Source organism: Marmota marmota, unplaced genomic scaffold (genome assembly GCF_001458135.2).
Source record: "Marmota marmota marmota unplaced genomic scaffold, marMar, whole genome shotgun sequence".
Lineage (NCBI taxonomy): Eukaryota > Metazoa > Chordata > Mammalia > Rodentia > Sciuridae > Marmota > Marmota marmota.
The window spans coordinates 67,929,994-67,949,092 of record NW_025999842.1 but is presented as its reverse complement, the minus strand read 5'-3'; the positions used below and the strand labels follow the sequence as shown (position 1 = coordinate 67,949,092).

General features: G+C 35.9%; 1 protein-coding gene across 1 annotated transcript in view; it reads right to left on the bottom strand.

The window, feature by feature from the left end:
• Oprm1 (opioid receptor mu 1) overlaps nucleotides 1–15,108 on the bottom strand; it is a 56,758-nt gene extending 41,650 nt beyond the window's left edge. The window contains exon 1 of the mRNA XM_015502416.2: nucleotides 14,442–15,108. Coding sequence (XP_015357902.1) covers nucleotides 14,442–14,731 — 290 coding nt within the window. The 5' untranslated portion in view covers nucleotides 14,732–15,108. The remainder of the gene's footprint in view (nucleotides 1–14,441) is intronic.
• Nucleotides 15,109–19,099: the final 3,991 nt, after the last annotated feature.

The following is a 19,099-nucleotide window of genomic DNA, read 5'->3' as shown; positions in this document are numbered from 1 at the left end:
CATGATTTCTGCAGATTCAATTTTTGTCAATCACTATTATCTCTTCAGAGCCCTCTCCCATTTGTACTCATTGGGACCATGAAGTAGGGGGAGAAAATGGCAGATACTTTACGGGCTCATTTTCTCCTCTCAGTGTGAATGTGGAAAATAGCACAAGAATTTACCTTTGTTCCCAAATAGGTGGCTAATCCTTCTGTAAGAATTTTTCTTTTGAGAATTCCCAGTTTCTTTCAGCTATCAGCTCTGGAGGATCAGTAATATTTTCATAGTCCAGAAACAGGATTGTGAGATATAAGGGCTTAAATAGATGCAACATTATACTTAGTTCAATACCAGATCAGTTCAGCTGCCTTCTGTCCCTTGAGCATTTATTACTCTATTGGATTCTTAGAGTGGAAATGCAAAAATACAGTGTCTGTCCTCAAGGAGCTTACATTCTCCAAAGTGGAAATTTTCTGTTTCCAAATAATCTAGAAATGCATCACTGACGTGAAAGGAGAAATTAAAATGTCAGAGTGCTTGGCTGAATAGTGGACTCAGAGAGCCTGACTACATCTTCAGCCCTCACCACCCAGCCCTGCATGGTGGCTGCCTTCTGACCAGTTTATTGACATGAATTATTAGCATCCTCTGTCACAACACAAGAAATGATGCTGTTTGCGATAGTTACGAGTAGGAGAGAATCTTTGGATCACACTGAGCTTTTGTAATTAGAAGCTGCACAAATAATTAATGACTTCCATTTTTCCAGGCAGAAAGGCAGACTCAATTAGAAGCCTAGATCTAGTTAGCCCAAGACAAAGGGTCAATTAAAAATGTCATAGCCTAATATGAAGAAAAAACTCTAGATTTAGACTTGTAAGAAGACAGATTTCCTATTTCCTCCATTCTCATTTCTGTGAAGCAGTCTATCAATAAAGGAAAAGTCATAACAGATTGCCTGTTAGGGAGTAAGATAGAGAAGCTGTAAATAATACACCTGTCAGCTCTTCAAATGAATTCTCAATAATTGGCTTGAAAATCTTTCCTTGATGCAATAGATTTTAAGCTTTTTTTCTCTTATTGCTATAATTTTTATTAGTGTGTTAGAGCTATACATCATGGTGGGATTCATTTTGACATTCATAAATGCATATAACATTCTTTTCTCCATTTCAAATTCTAGCACTTTCTTTTTCCTTCCCCGTCTCCCTCCCCAGCTTCCATTTCTATATTCAAATGGTCTTTCTTTGATTTATTTTATTATTTATTACTGCATTGTTTTTTATATATAAAATTGGAATGACTGTGATACACTCAAACATGCAGTTTTGAATAACCCGTTTTACTGTCATATTGACCTTGATTTGAATATTAGTTCCATCATTCATTAACTAGACAGATATGGGCTTACTACTTAAATTGCCTGAATCCTATTTTTACCACCTATAATAGTTGGGAAATATTAGCACTTTCATTAAATCATTGTTATTAGGATGAAGAATTTTAAAATGGTAGTGTATTTAAGAATTGTTAGTGTGGAGTCTGGCATGCAGTAACTCCCCAAAACTAATGATGGCAACGATATGGTGATGATGATGATAGCCATGATGATGATGTTTATCATGGGTTTTTAATTTAATAATGCAGACACATTCTCCAAGACAGATTTTTAGGAATCACGTATTTGATTTGGCTCATGTTTATTTGCCTTCAGAGTAAAGGCCCATAACTATATTTACTGAATGTTCCTTTTGTTTTGGTTTAATTTCATTGTCAACAGATGTTATTCATGTGTGTTAAAGATAGTTAACACAACCTGATATGTAATTGTTCTGAAACCACAGCTGTTTTCAAAGGACTTCTTGCCCAATTATCTTTCAGAAATTATTTTGATTTTTTTTAAATTCCATGACTTCATCTATTTCAACTAGAATGCTAACCAACACAATTTGCTTTGAATATAAACTTCAAACCACTGTGTGAATTAAACATGGCAGCTACACCAAAGCACATTTTTATCATGGTACTAGAGTTAGAATAATTTTTGATATGGCCTATCAAGTGTAAAGTAAGAATAAAGGTAGAATATATTTAAAAGATACTTAAAAACAAGGGTATGTATTCATTTATGTATTATTATTTGAAGTTCCTAAGTTGCTAAGAGAATAATACTCTTTTGTGGGATGCTCATTGGTGTGGTTTGTGTGTATACATTATTCTTTGTGGCATTGACAGTGTCTCCTCAAAATATGATGCATTTATTTATGTGCAGGCTCTTTCTCCTTTGTTAAGAATAGGAATCCCTTTTTAAAAGATGGCATTGATTTTTTTTTCCTTTAACATTTATATCTTAAGTTTCACAAAACTTATAAAATAATTTAAAAAACAGAATTTTCAAGTCTGTTTTCCAGATGGATCTTTTCTACTCTCCTGCCTGTGTTCACGGGGCAGGGTATTCACAAGTAGGCTGACCATTGTTTCAATAGAGTGATGTGCTAATTAATGAATGTCCCAAAAGATTAAATTTTGAGATTTGTTTCTTATGAGTTCCATGTATTCAGTACTCTCTATTATTCTATTGAAATACACTTATTTGTAAAATGTTTACAATTTCGATTTTGAGAAGAATACTTATAAATTATGGTTGATATACTCTCTTTAATTTTTCTATGAAAATTAACCAAGGCCCTTTCCACTAATTTTTCCTGTCTAGTCTCTGATATCTAAATAAAATCTTTAACAAAATTTTGGAACTCGGATAAAGATTGATAGAGGAGTGATCCCATTAATGAGCTTGGTAATGGAGGAAGATGAACTACATCTTGAGCTATCAACCATCTTGAGAATAGGGTTTTTATGATACTGTGGTTGGAAGAACCTAATGTTCTAGCAAGGATGTAGTCCTATCTCTGGCATCTATTAGCTGGTGACATGGCTTAACCATCTTCTCCACTAGACTGAACATTTGGAGGAGGAAGGGCCATGTCTATTCTGCTTACCTCTGTATATGGAACACATAAGAAAGTGCCCAACAAATGTAGCAAATGTGTTCAATCTTCTTTAGCATTAGTCTGGTTAACAATTTCTTCCCTGACTATACTCACAAAAATTTAATGAGAATCAAATTACTCAATATAATGAAAAATTTAAAGTTGTATGAAATTTTAAGCAGTATCTCCAGTCCTGAGATATTGGCTTTGTTTATTTTACAAAGAAATTAATTAAGCTGCTTTTTGTTATCAGAAGGAAAAGACTATTCCAAAGATCTCAATTAGTGCTGCCTGTTTTTAATGGGACCACTTATTTTAGCGGACTTAGATCACCAACATTGTAAGAAGCAAGCTCATGTTTAATTTTATTCGACACCTGTGGTTTTCTTTCCAGAGCTGATGGGGGTTGAGTAAGTATAAAATTATACTGTCTGTCGATAATAATTTCCCTTGTTCTTCTTGGCAGCACAATCAGGTTCTGATGTTTGGGCTGTATTGCTGGCAACATTTTTCAATTAACATTTCATCCTCCCCCACAAAAAGCTCAACCTCTCACTGGCTCTGAACCCAGTGTTTCAGTGGGAAAGTGTTTAGAATCAAAGAAGGCCTCCCTTCTATTGATCTCCTGTTCCCCACAGCTTCTGTACTTGGAAGAGATTTAGTTCTCAGAGGGCACTGGAAGCCTCAGGGGTGTCTTTTCTCCCTGACACTCTGCACTTGTTTTATTCACAGAGTTTATTGCTGTGATTTTGGAAGTTGGCAGACATTGTTTTGCAAGTCCTGGAAAAATCCATTATGAAGGTGTTAGGAAGAGACAGACATGTAGACTCGGAGGGTTGTCACTCATCATCTTTCATGGTGCATTCCATCTTTTGACCAACTTTACTTTGATTAGAGAATGAGACTCACCATAGGTCAGGATGATGAGTTTTGGGGTGGAATTTTAAATGCCTAAATTTCCAAAGCCAGAGTTCAGAGAAGACTGTTGTTATAAGTGGCTTCTTCTGAATCAATGAAACAACATTGCTGGGTAAATAGGAGTTTAACTGCAACACCCATTTGAAAGTAAAAGATTTAAGTAACGAACATAGCGGTTTCGTCTAAAAAAAAAGGTTTGCATCTCTTTCCTTCTGAATTTATTAGAAAATGTAAGAAGACTTATCACTAGGGGATCAAATAAATTGCATTTATTCATCCTTAGAATTTCTTCACATCATTGTGGCCACCAACAGATTGGTTTTGGAATGGCCCTGCACATTTGGAGAGCATTGGTGGGAATGCCAAATAACAACCAAACCATGGACCGCCCCTGCACACCCCATCCCCTCCACCCCAAAACATACAGTGCTGTGATTTTTCACTGTAGAAACTGTGATTCTAAAAAATAAATCATAATTAAATATAATGAATATTAATCCTGACCTAAGGAAAGGCAAAAGTCCTGGGTGCATTAATATGGTGACTGATGTTTGAGTGCAGTGGAGAAGAGGACCTGGGAGCCAAGTCAAAACTCTTTACCTATATACGGCACTTCCAATTTACCACCCATTTTTACATAGCTTGTCTAATTTGGACCTAAATCCCTGTGAGATTGAACATTGCTATTATTCCTTTTGTGAGGGTTAACTAATGAGGTAGTCTGTGTGCATTGACTATTATAACTAACTAGTAATGGGCAGAGATTCAAACGTCCCTTTTCATTCCAGGTTTCCTACCCTATCCGCTCCACAGCGTCTCCTCTGAAGGCAGCTGGTGAGTCAAATTCAGGAATATGTCTGAAACATCTTAACCATGGGCTTTTCTGAAAGGCAATTTCCTACTTGTTCTATAAACAACTTCTTAAAGTTTAGAGCAATAAAATATATCATCATGTCTTTTGAATCTCCTTCACAGGGACTCATTTTTTTCTTCATCAATAAAATGGATAGCGTCAAGCCTACCCTGTGCTTCTGGATATTGGTTGCATGTTAGAATCACTGGGAAAATTTTATACCTACCTATGCCCAGGAGCTATTCCCAGAGATTCTGATTTAATTAGCTGAGGCTGACTTGCTTTATTTTTAAGTTTCCGAGGTCATGATAGTGTGCAAGCAGGAGAGAGACCAGCCACTGCGCCAGCGTATGCGGGAAGTCCCTCCTTCTGTGTCTAAGCATCTTTAAAAATTTACGCCATAACTCTGATACTCCAGTAGGTAGGAATATCAAAGTTTATCATTCATTTTATAAAGACTGGTTTCCTTGCTAGAATTTGGATCTGATTCTCACTTAAGAGATTCTAGGAATGATAGAATTTTTCAGTGGATAATATGTCACCCAGTTAAAACTCTCCTTCAACTTGGCTTTCCTTGCAAACTTCTTCCTGAAGGCCATCTGGATAATCTAAAGAATTTCTGTACATGCCAGACGGTTTTCTCTGAGCACCATTGATCAAAAGAGGAGTCATTTAGACAGGGATGGGTGGGGGTTGGATTAAAGATGTGGAGCCAGGCAGGAAGGAGATTTCAGTGAGTTTTTGTGAAGACATTAAACAAAACCATGAACAGAAAGCCAAGAGATCACACACATCCTCAGAGCACTTGGGCCAACCCTCGAGCTTGTTTTGATCCATCTGGACAGTCTGAATTCTAAAATATAGGAAAATAATAATTTTCAAGGCATCTTTTGACAACTGCAGAAAATAAATGTTTAAAATATGAACAAGTTAGTTATGTAAGTCAGAAAGAAAGAAAAAGAAAATAATCTCCCAAGCAATGAGCTCTTGTGTTTGAAATGTCATAAAGAGAGATTGAGTGAGAACAAACTGCCACTCACCTCCTGGGTGCATGTGGTGGGTGCAGCATGGCTGGTGGGCAGACATAGGTGGCTTCGACGACAGATTTTGTATATGCAAAAAAGTTAATAAGAATTTGCAGATGTTTCAGTTTTTTTTGTGTGAAAACTTCCAAATGATTGAAGATGGAAAATACTGTGAGAAAGCCTAGAAAATTGCACTGAATTGAGATAAGCACAAAGCATATTCTATAGAGAGAAATTCTTCAGAAATGCTCTTTCCTAAGACTTGTTCCTTAATCCCTGGCTAGGGGTAATAATGAACATTGCTAGTAATCTGGGCCAAATAAAAAACTAGGGATTAGAGATAGGGTCATGGAAAAACGTAGGAAGAATCCTGTGTCATTGCTATTAGACCTCAACTTTAACATCAATTTCCAGAAAATCAATATTCTGTGTCAGGCAATCTATGATAACTGTTGGTTTGTATTAACATCATATGTGTATTTTATTTTCTGAAGTTGAAAAATTCTGGAAGTTGTTGAAAGGTCATTTTAACAAAATTCTTTATCTTTATCCATTAGACAACGTGTAATCAAAATTGCCAAAGAAAATACTATGTTTTTATTCCATGACCATGCAAGAACGTAGTTTTGTTTTGGATCCTCTATACTTGTGTTTGGCAAATGAAAGATTGTGGTTCAAATCTAACCCACTGCTTCTTTCTATGACCTACCAGCTAAGAAGAGTTCTGCATTTTTAAATGGTTGGAGAATAATCAAAGGTAAAATATTTCAAAATATTTGAAAATTATGCAGAAATTAAAATTTCAGTGTCCATACGAAGTTTTACTGGAATGCATTCGTGCCCATTCATTATGTGTTGCCTGTGTCTGCTTCTGATTGACAGGCAGGACTTAGTTACTATGATGGAGACCATCCAGCTGCAAGAACCTAAAATATTTACTTTCTGGACTTTCATAGGAAATATTGAGCAAGGTGATCACTCTTCATCCAATGTGTGTGAGTCATAGGTACTTCAAAATGGAGTAAAATGAGGTGAGATTCTAACCCTGAAGTAATTTAAATTCAAACTTTGCTTTAGCTAATGACAGTATTTTCTACATAAAATAGATTTTAATGGTCCAGATTGAATCCCTAGTTATTCGTGCATTCTTGGGAAGGAGGCTAATCAGCAGACCTGGGGTCATTAAATTGTAGACAGAGCCCTTGTTGGTATACTATAAAAACTAGAATAAGGGAATCAACTTAATCTTGAGAATTTTATTTCAATATGGAAATAAAATTTCCAATTTTATTACAATGTTCCATGCCTGTTTAAAATTTGTGGTGTGCCCAAGTGTCTGATGGTAAACTGATGAGTGAATCATTGGAGAAAGGATTTGGTTGTCAAGCTATTTCTTCTGATTATAATAAATGGTATTAAAAACATAAAACTTTCCAAAGTCATCAACTTGCTGCCACATTTAATGTGAAGAATAACTTCCTGATTTTCTTCTTCAGTTGTGTTTAAAAAATACAACCAGCTTTCTGTGTCTGGTGGTTCCAAATCCATGCAATTAACCAACTGAAGATCAAAAATATTTGCAAAAAAAGTTGTGTCCATATGGAACATGTACAGGATTTTTTTTGTTATTGCCTGAACAATAAAACACAACTATATTCACATAGCATTTATACTTCATTATAGATATTATAATTAATCTAAAGATGATTTAAAGTATATGGGAGGATGCACATGGTTTTATGCAAATACTATGTCATTTTATGTAAGAGACTTGATCATTTGAGGATTTTGGTATCCACAGGGGTCTTGGGACTAAAGTGCCATGGATACCAAGAGTTGCCTACATTTCCTTGAAAGTTGTATATATATTCAAACCATATCATATGAGGATTCTGTATTTGAGACTTGACTAAAATGATTTGGAATTCCAAAATAATACTTGTGGGCTTTTGTATTTATTCAAGGGCTTGTGTGGACATGTGAAAGCAGTGAAAGATTTAAACTGCTCTGTGTTCAAGGTCCCAGGTGTAGTCAGCAGGGCCATGCTGTGTCTTCCGGTTCCACTGGGAACAAGTGTCCTTTCTGCAAACTAGGTTTTGCAAGGTTTGTTGCATTGTAGTGTTTTTGTCCGTGATTTCACTGTTTATAATAACCCCGAGCACATTGTTAAAGTTCTGTCTAGTGTTCCTAATACACGTTAAAGAGAAAGTATGTGTGTGAAATAAGCTTTGTTCAAAGAGAAATTCAGGCGCATAGTATTGATGCTGAGTTCAGTATCATCAAATCAACAACCCATATTCAATAAGGATCTTTAAATAGAAACACACATGAAACAGATTCAAGGATTGAATAGTTGGCTCAAAAGTTGCAACTTTTACTTTCTGTGTTTCCATTATAAAAATAAACAATCAATTCCTTATTCAAAGTTTATGGAGTTATATATGGGTGCACAGATGGATTTATACGTCTGTATTCGAGTTTCTGATTTGTAACGTCAATCCACAATATGAATTATTTTTCATGACAAGTGAGAAAAAAACTAAATAGGCATGAACAAAACAATGAATTGGGAAAATTATCTGAATTAGCATTTACAACAGATTCATTTGAGGTAAATTTGAATTTCGAAAAACTTTGAATTACATTGTATTTTAGAGGTGCATCATCATGTTGGTCAATTCTGTTGAATTTCTTAGCTAACATGAGAATACATATGTAGTTCAAGTCTTCAAGGACTATCGAGTGACATTTTGGAAGGCTTAGAGAAAATGAAAAGATTTTTTCACAATAGTAGTAGATATTTTTGGTTTCACTACAGGAAAGTTGGTCCTATGAGTTCTGTGGGGAATCTGCAAAAGGAATAGATTATAGCTGGAAATTGAAAAATAAGAAAAATTTTGATAGGAAAAAAAAAGTAGAGAAATAATGTGAGTAAACAGGAGAAAAAGTTAAAAAGAGTATAAGAGAGATTAAATAAAAAAAGAAGACAATGAGTGGATCAGTTTAATTTATTCAGACATTACTTCAAATTATACTAATACTTAGTATTTTTGAAAGGTTGTATTTGTATCACTTTAAGATCAATTATATCTCCACAGAATACAGGTTTTGGAAACTAATCACCAATCTGATGGTACTTAGAGGTGTCTCCTTTGGGAGGTGATTAGGTCATGGAGATAGCTAATGAATAATAAGTGCTTTTATAAAAGAGGTCCCAGAGAGCTCCCTGGCCACATTTCCCATTTGAGGTCACAGCAAGAACATAGCTGCCTGTGAACCCAGGGTGGACCCACACCAGGTAAGACATTTGTTGGTGAAGATTATCCTAGCAGTTTATGGTGTTCTGTTGGAGCAGCAGGCTCAGACACCTACTTACGTACAACTAATGAGTGATTCATTAATTGAATTAAAAAAAAAAAAGAACAGTACTTGACATTATTGACATTTTTCATGTCTGGATAGAAACCCACCTAGAACAGAATGATCTCTCCCTTTATTAGAACCCCTCACACAGTGATTCATGTGCAAGAACTCTGACCATATTTCCTTGGAGGTACCTGGCAAGAGCCTCATCATGGCTGCTCAATAAGAAGACCTGTAAACAGAGGCCTCAGGTTAGGGCTACATGTATGCCTAAGAGCATAGTCCCAGGGTGGAGGGCATGGCACACACTCTTCCTCCTTCTGCCCCTTCTCTTTTTAACTCATGGGAGAACATTTAAATGTTTGCTTTCATGTATTAGTTATATTCTGAATTTTGCATCTTAAATTGATGCAGAGAGTTAGTGGGCTTCACCAGATCAAATTAAATGGAACTTTGTAAACCAATTTTTCTTAGGTCAGTTGAACGTTTTCAGGAGAAATGGTAACCAAGAATGTTTGCTCATTGGTTTTTTGTTCTGTTTGATATCCAGCTTCTATCATTAACCTGATCAAACTAGAACTACTTGGGGTAAATAGTAAAATTATGTTTAGTAACTTTGGTGTGCACTACACTACCAATTATAAAGCTATAAGAATGTATAAAAAAGACAATTTGTTTGTGAAAATACAGATATATAATACAAATATGCATATAAACAATTACCACCAAGTTCACAATAGTGGCAGTCTCATGGGAGGGAGGGTAATGAAAGCAAAGAAAAGATTTCAACTGCTCTCTCTCTCTCTCTCTCTCTCTCTCTCTCTCTCTCTCTATATATATATATATATATATATATATATATATATATAATCAATTTAACATAATTGTTGATAGTTTGTGTAATAATATATATGTAATATAATTAGTAATATTAATTTATATAATCATAACACTATACATACAATCTATACATAAATTATTAAAATATATTTATATATTTGGTGCTGGGATTGAACTCAGAGCCTTGGGCATACTAAGCTAATATATAATTTTCAGTACAGGAGAGTCATTATATAATTAAACACTGTTTTATGTTCAAAACGTTTCAAAAATATAAGGTAATTTTTTTTTAAGGAAGAAAATAACTGAGAGAGCAAGAAGAATTTAGAAAACTTAATTATGCAAATGACAAAGTTAGTTTCCAATTCAGGAAAATAAAAGCAACTCAATATATTCAGGAGACTTCCAGGAAGAGGGTGAGGTGTTCCCTATAGAATTAATATCCTCTATGGAAAATAGCAAAGTTAAAAGTGTAATAGATATCAGAAGCTTTCCATTGATGAATGAAAGATATGCAATTAAGTTGGCATACTTTGATATTAACCATTATGTTAAAATTAAAATTTTATTTAGGAGTTTTTTAAAATTCATTTTATAATCCATCTTCTAATTAAGATATTTTTGTGGTCTGCAAAGTGAAAGAGAATATCATCAATATTTGAATTTTTAAATAAGTAATCATCTTTTTATTTTATAAAATTCACTAGTGAATATATTCAGTGACATACATTTAAATTAACTCAAATATACATGTATATGCATGTGTGCACATACATCCTTAAATCAAATGAAATATTATTATTCTTATGTTCTTGGCCATGTTGATATGAATTAAGTCTAAAATATTATGCTTTTGTTCTAAAAATCGTGACTGATACTTTGGTAATTTAAACCTGAGCCAAATATTTAGTACATGGATCAATAATAAAATCATAAGATATTTTTGAATTTAGAAATATATTTTAGGAAAGGAAAATAGCAATGACATTTTTTATAGCTTTAAATAGTATTTTCAGATGTCTATTCATATTGAGAATTTAACCAAGTTAAGAATCAATCTGAAAGATAAGGCAATATCATTTGATAATCCCCCCCCCTCCAAACCTAGGGTTTTGTATTCACTGTACCCCCAGCTCATTTTGTCATGCCTTGTTGAAATTTTACAAAAAGAATAGTTTCTATAGTCCATAGGAATCTAAAACTTTCTAGTCCTCCATTGTCTTCAGATGTCTGTGCACAACAATTTCAAAGGTACTTTGCTAAGTCTCTTTGAAAACAAAATCTCACCAACATATCTGGAATTCTACTAGTTTTTATAATTATGGTTAATTCGATAGTTCATATAATATCTTCAGTTCATAAAAAATCTCTATTGGCTATAAACTTTGTGTATTATTTTGATATTTTTTATTAAGATGCTTGTCAGTAATGTCATCCCATTTAAAACAAATGCTACTTTTCACATTATTTTCATCTTTACATTTTCCCAAATCTTTGTGGCATTTTTAAAAAATATTATCCTGCAAACGTTTTTTTTTTTTTTTTTCTCTTTAAATCCCAATATACTTTTAGGGGATGGCTACTTGTAGTACTTCTTTCGTTTAACATCTGGATTTTAAGTCTTTAGATCATAGGACACTATGCCTTTCCCTCTCTTACATTACTTAGAACAGCACTATGTAAAAGTCCATTTAAGTTTTCAAAGCATTTAATAATACTGTTGATGAAGGTGGGATGGCGGTGATGGTGGTAATGGTGATGATGTTAGGAGACCCAGAACACAGAGGCCTGACCACATCTGTAGTACCTGCAGTACCTGTTTCCATAGTCATCTTAGTCTCATGATTCATTCCATATATCAAGTTATTCTTATAAATACTACCTAAATTTGGCCTGAAAACTGTACTTAATCAACCAATATGATTTGTTAACTGTTAGGGAGTCAAAAAAATGAGCACTTCTCCTTAATACTTCAAAAGAGAGAAATATTTCCATCCTTTAGCAGGGCTCATAATATCCCTGAGCTGATCATTTTGTAGTTAAAACTCTGTGGCCTAGATACTCTGAGTAGAATATCCTCAGCTAACTGGACGAAGACCTCCAGTCCTCAGCTGCTTTGTCCATCCCTTCATCTGTCCCTGAACTGCCCATTTTGCTGTTTCACTGCCAAATTCCCAGAGGGTTATCTGACCTCGGAATTAAACACCCAGCCTGCCACAGGTGGGTGTTTGGGTTGATCCTTCAAATAGTACTGCATTTTGTCAGAACTCTCAGTACAGAGAGTAAAGCATAATATCATGTTCCCAGGAGGATGCAATGTCGCCATGTCTCTCCCAGTGAACAATAGGTGACAGCTAATGCCTTTAAAGCAAACTCACTCAACCAGCAACCTCTTAGACACTGGGATGGGACCAAACTGCTTACTTCTCAGCTGATTGTTGCTCTATCGGCTCTCTCTTTACAGCAAAACAAAAACTGAAGGGGAGGAAAATGATGAAGGAAAATGCCAAGAAGTAATAACAGAAATAAAAGATTGTATTTCAAAAGGCATGATTTTTCGATGCTTTAGAAATTTCTTTCTCATGCTTTTGTTATTCAGGATTGCATACATACATTTGGGGGTTATTTGTTATTCCCACATTATTACTGCAAACTAAACTTACTCTGTCAACCTAATTGTTGAATTAACTCAAATCATGATTTGCTACCATAATAACATAAAAAATTATGTTATCTAAGAGACATTCAGCGACATTGAACTAATGAAACATCTGTTCTTGGACAAATAATTTATACTGTGCCTCAGATTACTCATCTATCATAGATGATCTCTCATCCCTTCTATTTCTGTTAGCTTATGATTCTACAAAGATCTTTTTTTTTTTTCAGGAAAAAATGAAAAAAAAAACATTTTATTTTGTAAGACAGGCCTTTAATTATGCTTTTTATTGTCATAACTGCAGAATAAAACTTGTTTTAGTCTCTGATATGAGTTTTTGTTTTGAATTATAGAAGCTAAATGTTTTCAAAGCTAAATTCTTTGAAAAGAATTTTCTTTTCCTTTTTTTTCTCTGTATTTTTCTCTCTGTTGTTAGCTTTCCTTTCAATAGATGGTGCTCTTTTCTCAGAGACACTACTGATCTTATTTCCCATCAAAAGATCAGGAAAATTTGCTTTACTCTTTAACAATCATTAATTAAAGAAATTAGACATAGAAGCAGAAAGAAAGTAGAAAGACTCAATTGCATGCAATTTACAGCACCTTGGGGATAAAAGCGTAATGGGGAGACTGATAAATGATTCAAGAGTCCCATCTAAATCTGCAGTATTTGCTGAATAGATGAAGCAAATACTGTAACTAAATATGACGATGCCATGTTCACAATATACATATAACCCAAAGTGGAAGGAAAAACTCAAATCTGGAGCCATTTTGAAGTGTTAAAATATTTACCTACTTTAACAAAAATGAATGTGTTAGTATTTTACATTCACATATAGAATTGAATAGACACGTCAATGTCAACACAATCAACATCAATCCAAGTATTGAGAGTCTCAATACTGAGATTGTAAACACTTTGCCAAACACACATGGAACATCTGGGCAAATAACATGGACCACTAACTCTTTTGAAATAATTTTATTAGATAAATACACTTTCTTTCTTTTTATTCCCCAAAGCACCTTGAACAACTTTCTAATAATAGTCTGTAATGCTGATTTCTGCTGCTTTTAGTCACTTCAACTTGTGGAGACATTAAAAAATAGTTTTGTCCTGCAGTTCTTCTGAGCCATCTTATATGTTCCAGATGCAATTTATCATTCCTCTAATAGATCTGCAGCTAGCAACTGCAAACTCATCTAGGCAACACAACTGTCGTGTTTGCTTCAACAAAGTACAACTACCTACCAAAAAGAAATGCCAGGGAAACTCCCTCTCCCTAGTGTGGCTGCAGGATGGAAGAGAGAAGGACATGAAGGATACTATGAATGGGGAGAAGGGGTGGGGCTGTAGTACATCCTAAAGCAGCCAGTGTAGGAAAGTTGGCAAGGTGCATCTCTTAAAACAAGTGAGAAAATTCGGCAACTCAATTAGGGAAAAACTTCTCAGAATTCCACCCCCATTATTCACCAACTTTATTTATCCATAGCTCATGCAGAAGGGCAGACCATACATAGGACACTGTACCAAGAGCCCCCTTGTCTCAGTATAAGAGGGCTTTACCAAAGAGCACCCCCACCCCACTTTTAGACCTTTAACAGCTTTTATCAAAGGAACTTCTCTGCTTTTGGGATTTGGGACTCTTTCTTGATCCAAGGGAGGGAAAAATAGGAAAATGGTTTGGGATACACAGACAGCATCACTCTGTCCACCGGTGGTGCCCCTGTTAACTCCCCTCTCACCCTCCCGCCTTATGGCTCAAGTGTCGCTTGCTTTTTCAGTCTGCGCTCGGAGCCTTCCTTACCTGACGATCACGTACATGACCAGGAAGTTTCCGAAGAGCCCCACCACACACACGATGGAGTAGAGGGCCATGATGGTGATGGCCGTGATCATGGAAGGACTGCCGGACGGAGGGCACTGGCCGGCGCTCCCGCCCAGCTCGGTGCGGTTCGGACCGCATGGGTCGGACAGGTTGCCATCCAAGTGGGACAAGTTGACCCAGGAACTGGTGCTCGGTGCTGGGGGGCAACTCGATGGCGGGAAGGGATAGCTGCAGTTGCTGGCGTTTGCGGGGACGGCGCTGCTGTCCATGGTGCTGAAGGCCTGCTGGGGACCAGGACGCGAGGTAACCCGGAGCTCCCGGACTTTTCGGGTTCCACGCGCCTCAGCCGCTTTCTCTCGCCGCTGCCACAGCTCCGGCTATTTCTTACAGGGACCAACTCTGGCGGAACCAGAGGGGAGCGTCAGGCAGAAGGGGGAAGCTGCATCTGACATTATCTTCCGCTTGCTGCCCCCTCCCACTTTAGTAGTACACAGAGGCACGTCCCCAACCCCACAGCGACAGGCGCGGGGAGGGAGGGCTGTGGGGGATGCGGAGTCTGGAGAGGAGGGAGAGGAGAGAGGTGGATTTTGCGCAAAGCAATTCAGGGAGTCCAGCTCTTCCCTGGGCACTGTGCTCTGCAAGCACTTCTAACATCTAAGGGGGGCGGTGGCAGAATGCAGAAGGGAGTTGGGGAGACAGGCTGGGGAGAGACACAGAGTTTCTTGGCAGCAGTAAAGCATAAGAAAGGGGGCTGACATCACTCCATTTCCCCAGCACCGTTCTCTCTCTCTATAATCAGACAGGAAAGACACTGTCCCACAAAATCCTAACAGCCCTCACACCCCAAGCCTCAATGTTCTCCCATTTCTACTTCCATTTCCCCTCTTTTTGATATTCTTAATGCATCAATCCCTCACATTTGAAAAAAGGAAAATGGTGAGCCTTAAATTTCCAACCTTATAGACTTTTCTGAAACAAGAGTAATCTTTTTTTTTTTCCTGAAAAAGAAATAAGAAACAAATAAACTTTGTTGAGGAAACATGTTGCTTTTACCCCCAACTCTCCAATGTCTCCTAGAGTGAAAGCTCTTTTTGCCTTCAATTTTGTCTTAGTGAGAAAGGGGCACAAGAACTGGTTACAAAACCCAGGTCCACTAAAGAGAATGTTGATACTCCATGTCTTAAATCTCAAGACCTGTTTGGATCAGACTTGCTAGAGAGACATATGCTTCTAAGAAGGGCGATACAATTCAACAAATCTGCATTGTTTCAGTGTGTTTTCTAGTGTGAAACTCCAGGAGGAGTTACATAGGTCACTGGAACCAAAGTGGCCCACAGCAAGGTCCTTGAGGGACACTAATGGATTTTTAGATTTATATCTCATTTCTAAGTTCACAGGTGTTTCTATTTAGAAATAAACTTATAAGTACAACAGGAGTAAGGTATTTTGTGAAGTTAATATTCACTAATTCTGAACTCACTCTCATTCCTACACATTTTTGTCTTTGCACATATCTATACCTTTTAAACATAAACATTGGAAATAAATATTCCCAATTGTTTGTGGAAAGTTATCTGTACGCTGTGAAGCAGGGAGGATGGAAGCTTGAAAGGAACATTTAATTTCAGTATTATTTTTAGGCATTTGTCTTAAAAACGGATAACTCATACGTAAACTGTATTAATCATAGGTCATTTTGTCAGTGTTCAGTAATATTTTTATCCATTTGCATGAAAGGGTATAATTTCAGCAATAAAATGTTTCAGAGATTTCCTAGAGACTAGTAAAAATGTCTTATTCTCCTTTGAAGTAATGTATCCATTCACTTGCACTGAACCTGCTATTCACCCATCCAGTCCCTTGAGAACCCAGGACCAGTCTACACTGAACTTTGTGTGAAAGACAAACAGGCATTCTGCAGCAAGCCCTACCCTTGGAGTTAAATTACTTTGTGACACAGATTTGTAATTTGGGGACTGTATAAATTTGAATATGTTACTTCATCTCAAGAGTGATAATTTTCTCATCAAAGTAAGAACTTGAACTTTAGGCTTCAACATATATTCTCAACTGAGATTGATGTTTTTCTTCTATTGCTCTTTCTCATGGTCCACTGAGGATAATTATTATCCTTTTATTTTTAAGGCAAATTTTCTGGGCATTATCATATGTCCTCCCTTAATTTATATTAATGTATGTGTCTCAGTATCTCCTAACCATTCAATATACCATTTGAGAATATACAGAACACATTTAATTTCTCTTCCAAATACATGCACTAAGATAGCTTTGAGAAACCCAGAGAAAAGTTATATAAAAATAATATATTAATACCATCAATGTATAGCATGAAAAGATCTCAAATTCCAGCTTCTGTTATTTATTAGTTTTCTTCATAACTGCATATTTCCTATGAGAGTGGTCTAAAATCTTGTGAAAGTTTGAGTCTTTCATAAATGAGGTGGACTGAATAAATGAGTTGATTAACTATAATCCTAATTGTTAACTCTAACCTAAATTCTAACCACATGAACTTTAATACCCTGAACCTTAATAGTTTATCCATATAATAGGAACATCTGATTTTTTTTTGTTGAGGTTTCTTGCTTATACCAGACTTTCTACTTGAAGTAAGAATAATCTATCTAATATCTAATAATCTATTATCTCTCAGTCTAGATCATTGGGATCAAGCCTGTATTATAAAACATTATTCATGAAAATAGTAAATTTCAAAGCAATGCCTTTAGTCATCACATGGATGGATTCCAGGAAAATGCTAAGAGTCACTCCTCTTCCTTGAGTTTCAGAATATACTGGCTTTTGTTCTTCATGCATTTGTCATCATCTTACACTTATTTTAATACCTAGGCCCTGATTTTTTTTTTTGAGTGTCTGTTAAGGAAACACATGATTAACAGCTATTAATGAGGAACAGAAGCATAGGTTCTCTGCATGAAACAATTACAATGGTTTGAAGCCCAGAAAAAAAGGGGCATCCAATGAGAGGGCAATTGTATTATGACACAATATTACCCTTCATCACTGGATTGATGCATAATTATTTAGTAAAATAAAATAGCCACATTTTTTCACTTACATGGTAAAAAATAAGTAAGTAAATAAGAACAAAACAAGCAAAAAAAAAAAAATCCTCAGCAGCCTCCACTGGTTAAAGCTAAGAGAGAGGTATCTGGGAGTGGACAAAAGCCCTGGACTTTACATCAAAAGGCAGTTTGGAATGCAGGCTCTGCTATTTACTTTCTTGTGACTTAAATTACTCATGCTTGTTGATAGCTGGTTCCTTTTCTGTAAAGCAAAAATTTAAGCATCAACGATAAAGGAGTTTTTCAGGACTATAGCATATGAAAGAACTTAACTTTTGCATTTAAAAAAATATTTTGTTGTATGTAGTCAGCAAATTAGCAAGAAGAATTATTTAAATTACATAAATGATACAAAACTGACTTTAGGAATTGATTCTTTTAAGGACCTGAAGGTGGTACCCCACTCAACCAACTTATTTAGTAATGCATTTAAACAAGTACCTTAAGTAATCCTTAGTTCTAAATATCTTTCTTAATATTTGGAACCTCATTTTTCATTTAGGTATTGTTCTTCAATTTCCATTTGTAGAGGTTTGCTGTTGCCCCAGTATATTCTCTTATCTCTTTATATTTAGATAAAGAGTTGTAGGATTTTTAAGCCTAGTATTTTCTGTGTGTGTGTGTGTGTGGGGGGGAGGTGGGGCTTACTAAGGATTGAACCCAGAGGCACTCTGCCACTGAGCACCATACCCAGTCCTTTTTATTTTTTTATTTTGAGAGAGCATTGCTAAGTTGCTAAGGTTGGTCTTGAACATGTGATCCTTCTGCCTCAGCTTCCTGAGTTACTGGGATTCTAGGTGTGTGCTACCACACCCAGCATCTGTATCTTTGACTGTTATTTAAAGCCTCGGATCTTAAAGAGTTAGGTATGCACTTTCACTGGAAATGCAACATGTCCAAACTATTGTTACCTTCCTATCCAAAAATACTTCTCATAACACTATTACTTTCCCCTAATTTCCCAAGCCAGAGTCTGTAACTGTCCTTGGCACTGCTAGGTAGGCAGCATTGCATAGTGGTTACCACCATAAACTCTAGTTTCCATTTCTTGGTAAAATCCTGTTTTATCCATGAACAACTGGTAAGACCATGGACAACTTAGTTAACTTGCTAATGGTCTTTTTCATCTTTAAAGTATTATTTACAGTAGTGTCTATTTCATAGGGCTTTAATAGGTATTCGATGAGTTTTTCTTAATAAAGCATTTATAAGAGTCCTCAGCACATGTAAGGTGATATAAATATTTGTCAAATAAAGACATTGACTGTGTTCACTCCTTTTTCATTCCAGCATCCAATTATGATAATTGATTCTGCCTTTTAAATTTCTTCTCCTTCTTGGTATCACTTTTCTAGTTTACACTTTTAAAGTCCATACAGAATTATGCAGTAAGCTCTTGGGTGACCTACTCCTTCTCCATACATTTACCCTATACACTGTTGCTAAAATGAGATTTCTAAAATGGAGGTCAGACTGTTCCATTGCTGACCATGCTTGTTGGCTCTCCACAATTTGCAGGATGAAGTTGAC